At 40.9% G+C, this 12,406-nt stretch overlaps 1 protein-coding gene across 1 annotated transcript in view; it reads left to right on the plus strand.

Annotated features, from left to right (window-relative positions):
- prkcea (protein kinase C, epsilon a) overlaps positions 1-12,406 on the plus strand; it is a 37,432-nt gene that overhangs the window by 9,848 nt on the left and 15,178 nt on the right. Inside the window, exon 2 of the mRNA XM_056429354.1 lies at positions 10,571-10,634. Coding sequence (XP_056285329.1) covers positions 10,571-10,634 — 64 coding nt within the window. The remainder of the gene's footprint in view (positions 1-10,570; positions 10,635-12,406) is intronic.

The raw sequence follows: 12,406 nt of genomic DNA on the forward strand, positions 1-12,406 counted from the left end.
ATAACCCGGACAGGCACATTATGAGATGTGTTTTTTTAACAGGAGAGCACTTGTTGTGACTGACGAGTGTTCGTATCCTCTGTTTGCTCACCAGCTGCAGCAGTCCTGTAACTACGTCACCACACCTTTAGCGGAGGCTATTCTGAAAACACAGGTGGACGAACCTTTCTGAAGTTAACAATATATTGTCATCATATATTGTCATGAGCCCGTTCCCACATCGGGACAAGTTGCATAGGACGGACTGGATTTAAGATGCGCTGTTTCCACCGTGACAATACACACACGCACACACACACGCACACGCACACACACACATAAAAGATAAGCACGGTGCTCTGCCCACTGGTGCCAAATCAGGTCAACCTTTGGTGTGTGTGTGTGTGTGTGTTTGTATTCTGGAGGGTGTTTGATGCATGTTGTTGCCTGTGATAAGCAAGAAATCGGAGGATATTTGAGAGCTCTGGGACAGCAGGTGAAATACACACTCTCTCCCTTTGTGTCTATTTTTCCATATCCACAAAGAAGATTTTAAACAAATGTTTCTTTTATTTTAGTCTTGGAAAGAGAAGGGATGACAAATATATTTCTTAACTGAATTCACAATTTTAAAAACATATGATCCAAGATTTCAATTGTAATGTAGATTAAATTTGATTCTTAACTATAAGATTAAAGAGGTGAAATAAGGTTTTATTGACAGCTATGTGTCTGTAGCACAAAGTAACTTCCATGGACTGAAATTTGGCATTTTTCTTTTTTTAGGAAGATTAAATAACTGATAATGTTTTGTCAACATTAACTATTTGAGAACTTTGTAAAAAAAAATAATTAATGAAATAACGTGTTCATTGAGCTAAGCTCTTGGTTGTACTTTCTTATTTAATGTCTATACCAGAAAGTTAATAAAGTTATTCCTCAAAATGTAGAACTTTATGCTTTAATCCAACAAAATAGAGGCAGTCTTTGTCCGTCTGTCCTTTTTATCTCTCAACAACCGTTCATCCCATCGACTTCCCTCTTGGCGGGCGTATTGCTGAGGACCCGACGAAGCTCAATGACAAGTGTGAAATTATTTGGATGAGTGTTTCTTGAGAAAGCTGCACGCAGCACCACCGATGACCATGATGTCATCTTTTACTGCACCCTTTTTCTCTTTTAATTAACCCTTGTGTTGCCTTCGGGTCAATTTGACCCGATTCAATGTTTCACCCTCCTGTCGCCTTCGGGTCAATATGACCCGATTCAATGTTTAACCCTCCTGTTACCTTTATATTTACTAACATATTTTACCCTTGAGGTCAATATGACCCCAGCTATTAAAATCTCCAGAAAATTATTAGAATTAATATTGTTTTCCAAGTTTAAGTGTGAGGTACTTTATGTTTGTTTGTTGACTCCCGAAAGAACACCGACATTAAACATTGAATCGGGTCAAATTGACCCGAAGGCGACAGGAGGGTTAAATATTGAATCGGGTCAAAATGACCCGAAGGCAACACAAGGGTTAAACAAATTAAGTTTGCGTCCATACTCGACACAGGCTCGCTTAATACTATTTTGATATGCCGAGAGTCCCGTCATGGATAGAAACAGGGCTTCCTTCACCAGCGCGAGTCTTCATGAAGTGTGTTTTCATTTTGACAGCATCGACTGTCAGCAGCTGCTCAACAGGCCGTCTGGGCGTCACGCGTCTAAGACGACTGAACAGACAGGAAGATTTGTTCGGTAATATCCATTCTCGGAAATCAAATTCTCCTCCTGTTGTGTTGATGCTACTGGACGGTTGGACCTGTCACTCATGGCAAGGGGGGGGGGGGCTTTGTTGAATCTCCTCCATCCTCCCCCCTTTTCACCACTGCCGCTCAGCTCAGCTCCACTTACATTATTAGCCATCTGTGATGTTACATTAAAGATGCATGACTCTCGTGCTGTCACACTCAGCATGGGCCTCCTGAGTGTGTCTGCAGGCGGACGCGCTCACACACCACTGAGTGATAGGAAGAAGGGCAAGCACACACACACACACAGAAACACACATGTTATTGTGTGAATTTGGTCGAGATCTCTCAAAACCCGAAATGTGTTCTTTGACAGATGGATGTGGGAGGCTGTCACTGAGACTAAACGGTCCTGAGAGAGACGGAGAGCTGTCTGGTTGGACAGAGATAGCGAACTAGATGGAGGAAGAGTGGGAGGGGGTTAGCTCCACAGTATTGATATAATACAAGCTTTGAGTGCCCCGTCTGCTTGGTTGAGTGCTTCTCTGTGCTTCTGCATACTGTGTGTGTGTGTGTGTTGGCCTTTGTGTGTGTGTTTGTATGTGTGGTGAAGAGACGAGCGCAAGAGAGAGCTTGTATGTGTGTTTAACGCTAACTTCCCTCCGAAGTCCATTTTAAAATCCCCAGACATGCACACTCAAGCTTTGTGTGTGTGTGTGTGTGTGTGAGAGAGGGTTTGTGAAGTTATCCGTCTCCTTGGCTGTATCGGTGTTCTAATTGGACTAACAAGATTAATGAGGCGAACTAGATTCTCCAGTTCTCTCTCCTCCCATCTGTGGTTGTCGGGCAGCTCAGTGCATGTGTGTGTGTGTGTGTGTGTGTGTGTGCACACAGTTTAAATCAAGTCAAGTTACAGGTACAACGGGTGGTGCTGTGGATAAAAGTCTTCTGTCGTTCTATCAGTGCTGAAGCTATTAGGCATTAATCTACTGGACTGATGGGAATTAGATCAACAGTTTTTAGGAAGTTGATGGTTTTAGGCCAAAGTTGTTTCTCAGTTTAATATAATTTTAAGTTAAATATCTTTTGGTCTTTTGGGCTCTGGGAAATTGTGGCAAGCCTTGTTCACCATGTTCTGACGTTTAATAGACTAAACAAGTATTATTAGATGCCGCCCTAAATATTTAATAATTGAGCGCATTCTCTGTAAATGCCATTGTAAAACTGTTGAGCTTAAAGGGGGAATGATATACCTGAAAGGTTCTCAGTGACTTGATATTCTAAATGCAATATTGTCAAGAAGTAATCATTAATTCACCGTTTTGCCCACAGCGGTCCAATAAAAGCACAGATATTTAAAGTTGTATTAACTGAGTCATCTGACCATCTGATTTATGGCATATAGCTCAAATAAGTTTCGTGAAATTGTTATCCAAAAGGCGAATATTTACTCGACCAGCCGTTACGGATCATCATTCATTTGGAATCATGTTTGAGGTCACCCGATGAATCTTTTAGCTCTGTTTTTGGTAAATAGGTAAATATCTCTTGTCTCTTTAGCTGCTGAATAGTCCACTAAGTTCACCAGTTCTTTCCAGAGTGGTAGAAAAGAAGAAGAACACAATGCGGTAAAAGGCTCTGAGGTGAACTGCAGAACCAGGTGATCATTCTCTGAGTTCATCACAATATTTATATTTATCATATTAAATACTTCACATTTGTCATTTGATCCATTGGGAGCAGTGCATACAAATATTGATTAGAGCAGCCTGTATAGCAAACTCTCGCTTTGTGTTGTCTCATTGCTCGATGCTGACCCGCATGAAGAGGATTTTGCATGATTAAACTATTTGACGCACCTTTGCCAGGCTAGGTTCAGCCCTCATTTGACTTGATTACATTTAGGCACGGCACTAATTTGGTTTAAATCCTATTTATCAGATCGATCTCAGTTTGTATTTGTAAACGATGACGCCTCGATAACCACCAACGTTAATCACGGAGTTCCACAAGGTTCTGTGCTTGGACCAATTTTATTTACCTTATACATGCTTCCTTTGGGCAATATTATCAGGAAACACTCCATAAACTTTCATTGTTATGCAGATGACACTCAACTATATTTATCGATAAAACCAGAGGAGAGCAACCAACTCTGTAAAATTCAAGCATGTCTTAAAGACATAAAAACATGGATGACCTGCAACTTCTTGATGTTAAACTCAGACAAAACCGAAGTAATTTTAATCGGCCTTGAGCACCTCAGAGATCAATTATCTGGTGATGTGGTTTATGTAGACGGCATTGCCCTGGCATCCAACACCACTGTAAAGAATCTTGGCGTTATCTTTGATCGGGACTTGTCCTTTAACTCCACGTAAAGCAAATCTCAAGGACTGCATTCTTTCATCTACGTAATATTTCAAAAATCAGGCACATCTTGTCTCAAAAAGATGCAGAAAAATTGGTTCACGCGTTCGTTACTTCGAGACTGGATTACTGCAACTCCTTATTAGCAGGCTGCTCTAATAAATCTCTTAGGTCCCTCCAGTTGATCCAGAATGCTGCAGCTCGTGTTCTCACTAAAACTAAGAAAAGAGATCACATCACTCCTGCACTAGCTGCTCTGCACTGGCTCCCAGTAAAATCAAGAATCACTTTTAAAATTCTTCTCTTAACCTACAAAGCCTTGATTGGTGATGCTCCATCATATCTTAAGGAGCTTGTCGTACCATATTGCCCCACTAGAGAGCTACGCTCACTAAATGCGGGACTACTTGTAGTTCCTAGAGTCTTAAAAAGTAGAATGGGAGCCAGAGCCTTTAGTTATCAAGCTCCTCTTTTATGGAACCAGCTTCCAATTTCAGTCCGGGAGGCAGACACAGTCACCTCGTTTAAGAGTAGACTTAAGACCTTCCTCTTTGACAGAGCTTATAGTTAGGGCTGAATCAGGTTTGCCCTGGTCCAGCCCCTTGATATGCTGCTATAGGCTTATAGCTGCCGGGGACGTTTTAGGATGCACTGAGTACCTATCTCCTCTTTTTCTCTCCTTAAGGATGAATTTTCATCTCTCAATCACACGTTACTAACTCTGCTTTCTCCCGGAAGTCCTTTTGACTTTCGTCTCATGGGGTCATCGGACCCTATGAGACGGCATAGATCCTATCTGCCTGATGGATCGTCTGGGTCGTGGAATTCCTGCTCATGACTACGCCACTGTCCTGTTGAGACTCCCCACTCCTCCTCCCCACCGCCATCTGCCTGATGGATCGTGGAGGTCTCCATCGTGGAATATGCCTACTATGAACTATTCATACACTCTGTCATATTCATTGAATGTATTTTAACTCTAAATCTGTCCTTCTGTACACATTACATCTATTGCATCTGTCCATCCTAGGAGAGGGATCCTCCTCTGTTGCTCTCCTGCAGGTTTCTTCCCTTTTTTTCCCCCCTGAAGGGTTATTTGGGAGTTTTTCCTGGTCCGATGTGAGGTTTTGGGGCAGGGATGTCTATGTGTACAGATTGTAAAGCACTCCGAGACAAATTTGTAATTTGTGAAATTGGGCTATACAAATAAACTGAATTGAATTGAAAAGCCTGAGGGATGTTCAATCTTACAATAGTACACGTGTATTCATGTTTGTTTTGTCTTGAATTACCTGCTAAGAGGTTGGGTTTATGTGGCAGTTCAAATAGAGACAGGTGAGCTGTGAGAATCACAGGAAGGGAGTCAGCTGAATCCTGTAGAGTTCCTCAGAGTGGATTTGTGTCAGAGAAAGAAAGACACAACTAATAACACTAAAGGACTACTTTACCCACAAAATGACCATTCGCATACGCAGTACTCATCTTGAATTCTTTGAGAAAACTTTATTTTTCTCACATGCCTCCACAGTGAACGGAGAATCTGAAAATGAATTGAAGTAAATTGTTTAACAACAGCAAAACACCCATGGGTGAACTCTGACTCAACTTGTGCAGTACAATCCAAGTCGTATTTATCCAGTCGTATGCTCACCACGTACCAAACGCATGTTAAAACACTTTGGACGAGTCCAAACTCGCAGTCGTGCGGCTGAGCGTGTTCTTTGTTCAGCGTGGAGACTCGTGGGGAAAGTGTCTTCACAAATACAAATTCAAATGGTCATTGTGTGGGTAAAGTATTCCTATGTTAATGATAGCATTATTATTATCATTAATATTATTTCTTATTTTTCTATAAATATTGAGATAACATATAGCTCTCATGAATTCTTACGGCCGTGATAATCATGTAGTGAGAATCTGTTTTGTGACAACATGAGTAAGCAAAGCCCAGTTACTGTACTGTGGTGCTCACTGACAACAATATTTTGGCCTTTTTATGATAATCACATGTCTGCTGCTCTGCTGTCTGTCCATTCCTCCTTAAAACCCAAATAACAAGAAATATATATTTTCTATTATTATTATACATTGTATAACTATTTTCTACCAATGCAGTACAGTATATTGCAACTGTGCACTGTGGATTAAAGAGACAGTTCACACATACAGTAAATAGCACTACAAGTAAGACGAAAAATTTGTATTTTTTTAAATATTGCCTGCCACTATTTTATGTTGTATTGTCTGAAACTTTGTGTAATGTGTGCTGTGCTGACACTCTTGTAACACTTGTTTTTTAAAGATTTTTTATCTCAATGAGGCATTTCCTGGTTAAATAAATTCAAAATAAAATAAAAAAATTCAAATAAATTGTGCCTTTAAGCTGGTTGTTATCACAATACCACCTTTAATAACAGTACAAAATAAGGACTCGCTTTCTCTACGTTATCTAATTTATTGAACATTTATTCATTGATTCTAAGCAATTTTCAGTATTTTACAAGCTCCCACCAAAAGCATAAAGCAGCATTGCAGCCATGGAAACGTCTGTTGCTAGGATACATGGTTACACTGTAGTAGAACGGTAACCATAGGAATATCTGCAGAGTGAACGTCATTCTCAGATATTTGAAAAATAAGAATTTGGATCGAAGATGTGAGCTTGCAGGCGACTCACAGCTCAAGTGTCCAGTAATTAGTGAAGTCAGAGCAGTTCCGGGTTTTTTGGGGGCTGGCATGCCACTTCAGGATGACGAGCACCACGTCAATGATGGTGCTGTCTATTTGCTCCACCCTGTTCCAAATCACTCTGAGTCCATCTTTCAGCTGAAATCCCCGCCGAGATGCAGCGTTATGCAAGAGGTTACATTTGGGGATTAGCACATCATTTTCAAGGGGAGACATCAAGAATCCAATGGCGTTTATAAATCACAAATCCCATGCAGTGGTTATGTGTTATCCATGTCACGAAAGGATGATACTGCACGTATGAGCGTCTGTGCTACATCCTCTGTGCCTTGTATTATATTTAGCTTCATATTCCTTAACGTAAGGGATGCAACTAATGATTATTTTCAGAATTTTACTGGTTCAATAAGTAATTAAATTGAAAGATGGCATCAAAACATGCCAGAGCCCAGGGTTTAATAATATATAAAAATAATCAAAGGTATTCACTGTACAAATGATTAAACGACAAAGTAAGGCAGCACATTGACATTTATCTCTGTTTTTGCTGTAATTTTTTTTTAATCAATTATTGTCAAAATAGCTGCAGATAAATCTTCTTTCAACTGGTCAATCGACCAATCACTTCCACGCTACTCGACATGAATCGCACCACACAAAGCTGATGTAGTAACTTTCTTCGTATCATTCAATTTGAGATAAATAGTCATATAAATGATTGCAATAAAGGAATACATTGTATATTGTATTTATTTGATGCCAGACTGTTGTGTTTGGCTTTGCAACTCGCTGCCATGTCAAGTGGTTCTTGTCTGTTAATTAATGAAGAAGGATGTTTGATTTCATCTTCAAAAATTAATATGCAACGGGGACTCGGCCTGCTTCGGCCTCCAGGCGGTGGATGAGAGGAACGGGGGAGAACGACCCCCAGGGCCGAAGGTCACCAAGAACCCCCATCACTTCCCCCAACTGGAGAAAAGCTCGACCACTTACATGCTGCCTCGGCACTAACGCCACTCATTCATCCAAACATTTGAATGTTAGTTATCTAAAATAAATAACTGGATTGGAGTGACAACTCCAGCATAACTTGGTCTCAAACCAGCGGATGCAATCGCACCTCAGACATTTTTCTGTTTGTTGGCACATTTGCAACATTTTCATTTTTCTGGACTGCGAAATCCAACATTTATGCAAAAATGGTCGCGATCAGCTCAAATAAACGGGATCAGGCGATTATGTAATGATTGCGACAGGTCTATTAGTTGACAACTTTATTTTTACGCACCAAAAAGGAAAATACAGCTTGTATAATTATAGGGAACTGAAGGTATAAGACAATATAAGTTACAATAAGTGTGTTTTAATCCTCTGGAGCTACACCGCAGCAACACACATCCAACCAAACACCAACAGAACATCGTCTCTTCTTCCTCCTCCAAACACAGCACAGTTTTTCTTCACCTGCAGGTGTTTATGTGTGTTCCAGTTATTCATCTGATTACGTAACTCATTTCAGCGTTCATAACGGAGGTTTCATATGACCTGCCATACGAGTGCTGGATCCTGCTGCAGATCTCACTGGATTCCTCTCCACGTGACTCTGTGCCTTCACCGTGAGATGTATGCAGCGTGTCTGACGCCGGCGTCTTTGTGTCTCATGTTCAGCAATGCATGGACATGTATGTGTGTGTGTGTGTGTGTGGATCTCGCTGTCTGTGTGCAAGTCTGACTGTTGCATAAGAGGATCTGCTGCTGTCCCAGAGCTTAACTGAGGATTTAAACCTCTTTCTCACTCTCTTGCACTCTCTCTTCTTGTGTCGTCTGTCTCTCTGTTGCACTCCCTCTAATCTCTCCACTTGGATATTGAAGGGGGGTGATGTCATCATTTGTTGAATAAGTCGTGTGCGTATGCAGGTTGTGTGTTTGCTTATCAGGTATTATGTTTAATCGTGAACATTTATTTTTGTCCTGTTCACAGAATAAATGAGCCTCCATTTTGATAACACCTGCTCAAACAAAAATAACTCTTTGTGACTGGTAATGTTTGAAAATAAATATCTCTTTTATAAAATGTCAATGAATAATAAAAAATTCTAATATGGTGATTTCATCACCTTTCATTCCTTTCAGTTGTTTTGTAATTTATGCCGTATATATATATAATATATATATATATCATATATATATATATGATATATATATATACGGTTCATATATACATATAAATATATATATATATAGTATATATATACGGTTCATATATATATATTTATATATATATACGATTCATTTTTATATACAGTTTATATATATAAACTGTATATAAAAACTGTATATATCACCCCTGTTCTACAGCAACTACACTGGCTTCCCATCAAACACCGCATTGACTTTAAGATCCTGCTCCATGCATTCAAGGCCATCCACAACCTCGCCCCTCCATACCTGTCTCACCTCCTCCAAATCAACATCCCCACCCGGTCTCTCAGGTCTGCTTCCTCCATCAACCTGACCGTCCCCCCAGCTCGTTTGTCCACCATGGGGTCACGAGCCTTCAGCCGCTCTGCCCCTCGCCTATGGAACTCCCTCCCCCCTGACATCAGAAACATTGACTCTATCACTTTATTCAAAACTCACCTCAAAACTCACCTTTTCAGGCAGGCCTATGGCTGACCTGTTCCCCTCTTGGTTGCTCTGCTGCAGACTGTTCTGCTTTTTAACTGTTTTGCTTTTTAACTGTTCTGCTTTTTAATTGTGTCCATTTTTAAATATGTTGTACGGCGACCTTGAGTGCCTTGAAAGGCGCCTTATAAAATGAATGTATTATTATTATTATTATTATTATTATATATATATATATAAATAGAGGATTGACGGATTATAACTCAGATACTTCCTCTTCAGTTATCCCCCAACAACTCGTCTTTTTGCCAACTCTTAACGTCCCCGGGAGGATAACACAAGAAATCAATTGCTACCATTTAACAACCTCCCTGTTGACACGGAGAGAACTGGGCTCACTGGTGATCTAAAAATAAGAAGGTTGGATGAGACTCCACAAGCAATACATTGTCCAACATGCAATGCTGCAAACATGTTGGCTGCAGACTGCAGACTCCTCAGCACCAGAACATTTGGTCAAGAAAGCGGATTTGACTCTGTTGAGGAAATCATTTTTAGTTTTTCAAATGTATTTAGCTTTATTTTTGTTTTATTGCTGCTCTAGTTAAAAATGAAAGAATATCCGCTATGATAATATGCAGAAAGTTAATGTTATACTTTATTAATCTCTGTCTGGAAATGTTATGCAGAAAGGAGAACTGGAACTGTTAAATGATTGCAACATACACTAGATAGGTGGATGAATACATGATCTGACCTGTAATCATTAAATACTCGGTAGCTTCATCAGTTATAGTGACTTTGGCTGAGGAGGTAGAGCAGGTTGTCCACTAATGCTTCGATCCCTCCGGTCTGCATATCAAAGTGTCCTCGGTCCAGATGCTGAACCCCATATTGCTCCCGGAGGCTGTGCCCTCAAGCCTTAAAAAAGCCTTCAAAAGGCTAAGAGACGTCACGTGTCATATATTTAAAGTCTGCCAACTTCTGATGGAGGAATATTAATGCAGACGAGAATGGTGGTGGGGAGTCGGGGGGGGGCGGAGCCAATGACCTCTTCCATGTGCGGTGTTGTGTTGGTTTGTGCTGGAGGGAAGCCCCCCTGCTGTGTTCACCGTTCAGCTCACTGATTTTCTTTCTGTCTCTCTCCATTTTTGTGTCCGTTGCAGATTGACTTGGAGCCGGAGGGGAAGGTGTACGTGGTCATCGATCTGTCCGGATCCTCTACTGATGGTAAAACCACCACACCGACGCGCCGGTGAAGGGAAACCACGACCACACATTAAAACACACACAGACAAGTGGCCGGAAAGTACAATTGGGGAACCATTTACACATGCAGCCACGTGAGGAACATCAGCATTCAGGAGGAGTTGTGTTTCTTAATACCTGAAATCCGATCTTCACTTCTCTTTAAGCTCTGGTTTGTTTCTCTCAACTCTTGTGGTAAATATCTATCTCTTTAGCTTCTCAGTGTTTCCCCATGTGCACCAGTTTACGAAAGCGTTATTCCCTGAAAACAGCTGCCTCCTGTGGCCGACAACCAGAGCTGTGGGAGTGAGCCGAAACGTTTCAGTGTTGGGTCACATCCACCTGATGAACAAGCAGCTGTTCACCATATCAACCTGAATGCTGTTAACACGTTCATATTGTGGTCACCACTTGTTCCTGACCATGCGGTGTGAATGCACGGTGTGCTCTTTTTTTTCACGCTAATCGCACGGCGGTCCGTGTGCGATTACGGAGCGATGGAGAGATGACTTCTTGTTTTCCCAGAAAGTTACATAACAGAATTCAGAGAACTTTCTCCTCCTCTCTCTTGCTCTCTATTTCCTTTTCCTCTATTAGTTCGTACTCATTAAACATGGAAACAGCTCTCTCAATTAGCCCTGTCCCCACACATACACACACACACACACACACACACACACACGCTCAGTCACATGCTGCCCGATAAGAGTGGTTTTCACCTGCACCTGGGTACCTTCACACATAGTTATACATAGAAACAGTTCTCTACTTTCCAGTATTATATATATATATATATATATATTAGGGCTGTGAAACGATTAAAAATTTTAATCGGGTTAATCACAAGTTTTTGTGGATTAATCATGATTAATCACATATTACCGATATTCTCGGTATATTTTGTGAGAACATAGAGATTTATGACAAAAGACGGATATATACATTTATACATTCTTCTATACAATGGTGCTGCAACTCAGCAGTTATTTAGCAGTTTTCTTCCATATGGAACATTAATACATCTTCATCCTAAACAGAATGTTTAACCCTCCTGTTACCTTTCGGGTCAATTTGACCCCATTCAATGTTTAATGTCGGTGTTCTTTGGGGTCAATTTGACCCCAGGCTGTTTTTCACTGTGTCAAACATAAGAAATATCAACTTTTTTATTTATTTAAAGGGCTATTTAGGTAGTCAACAAACAAACATAAAGTACCTCACACTTAAACTTGGGAAGCAATATTAATTCTAATAATTTTCTGAGGTTTTAATTGCTGGGGTCAAATTGACCCGAGGGTAAAATATGTTAGTAAATGTAAAGGTAACAGGAGGGTTAAACAGAACATGTTTCTCTTGTTTGTCAACCATTAACTCCACCATGATACAATCTAAAGGCCTCTAGTCTTCCTCGAGCAGCTGCTGAGGCAAACTGACTGTGTGGGTTTTCTTCATGAACTGGGCCGTGATGAAAGGGACGGCGGGACACCGCTGCAAAGCTGAAACCTCACCGCCCGGACACGGACAGGTGGACAGATTGACAAGTGACTTTTTTTGCTCGGTCGATGCGCGCACGGAGCTCTGCGGCGCGAGACGGAGATCGATAAGTGTTAACGCAACGCAAGAGACAGAAATGACATGCTGCTGTGGAGATACGATCAACAACAGACGTTTAGTTTAATAAAAGAACAAAGACGTGCTCTAGAGAACATGTCAGGGGCGGGCCAATCTCTTTAATGTCATGCGATCTACCAACA

Source organism: Pseudoliparis swirei, chromosome 13, assembly GCF_029220125.1.
Source record: "Pseudoliparis swirei isolate HS2019 ecotype Mariana Trench chromosome 13, NWPU_hadal_v1, whole genome shotgun sequence".
Taxonomy (NCBI): domain Eukaryota; kingdom Metazoa; phylum Chordata; class Actinopteri; order Perciformes; family Liparidae; genus Pseudoliparis; species Pseudoliparis swirei.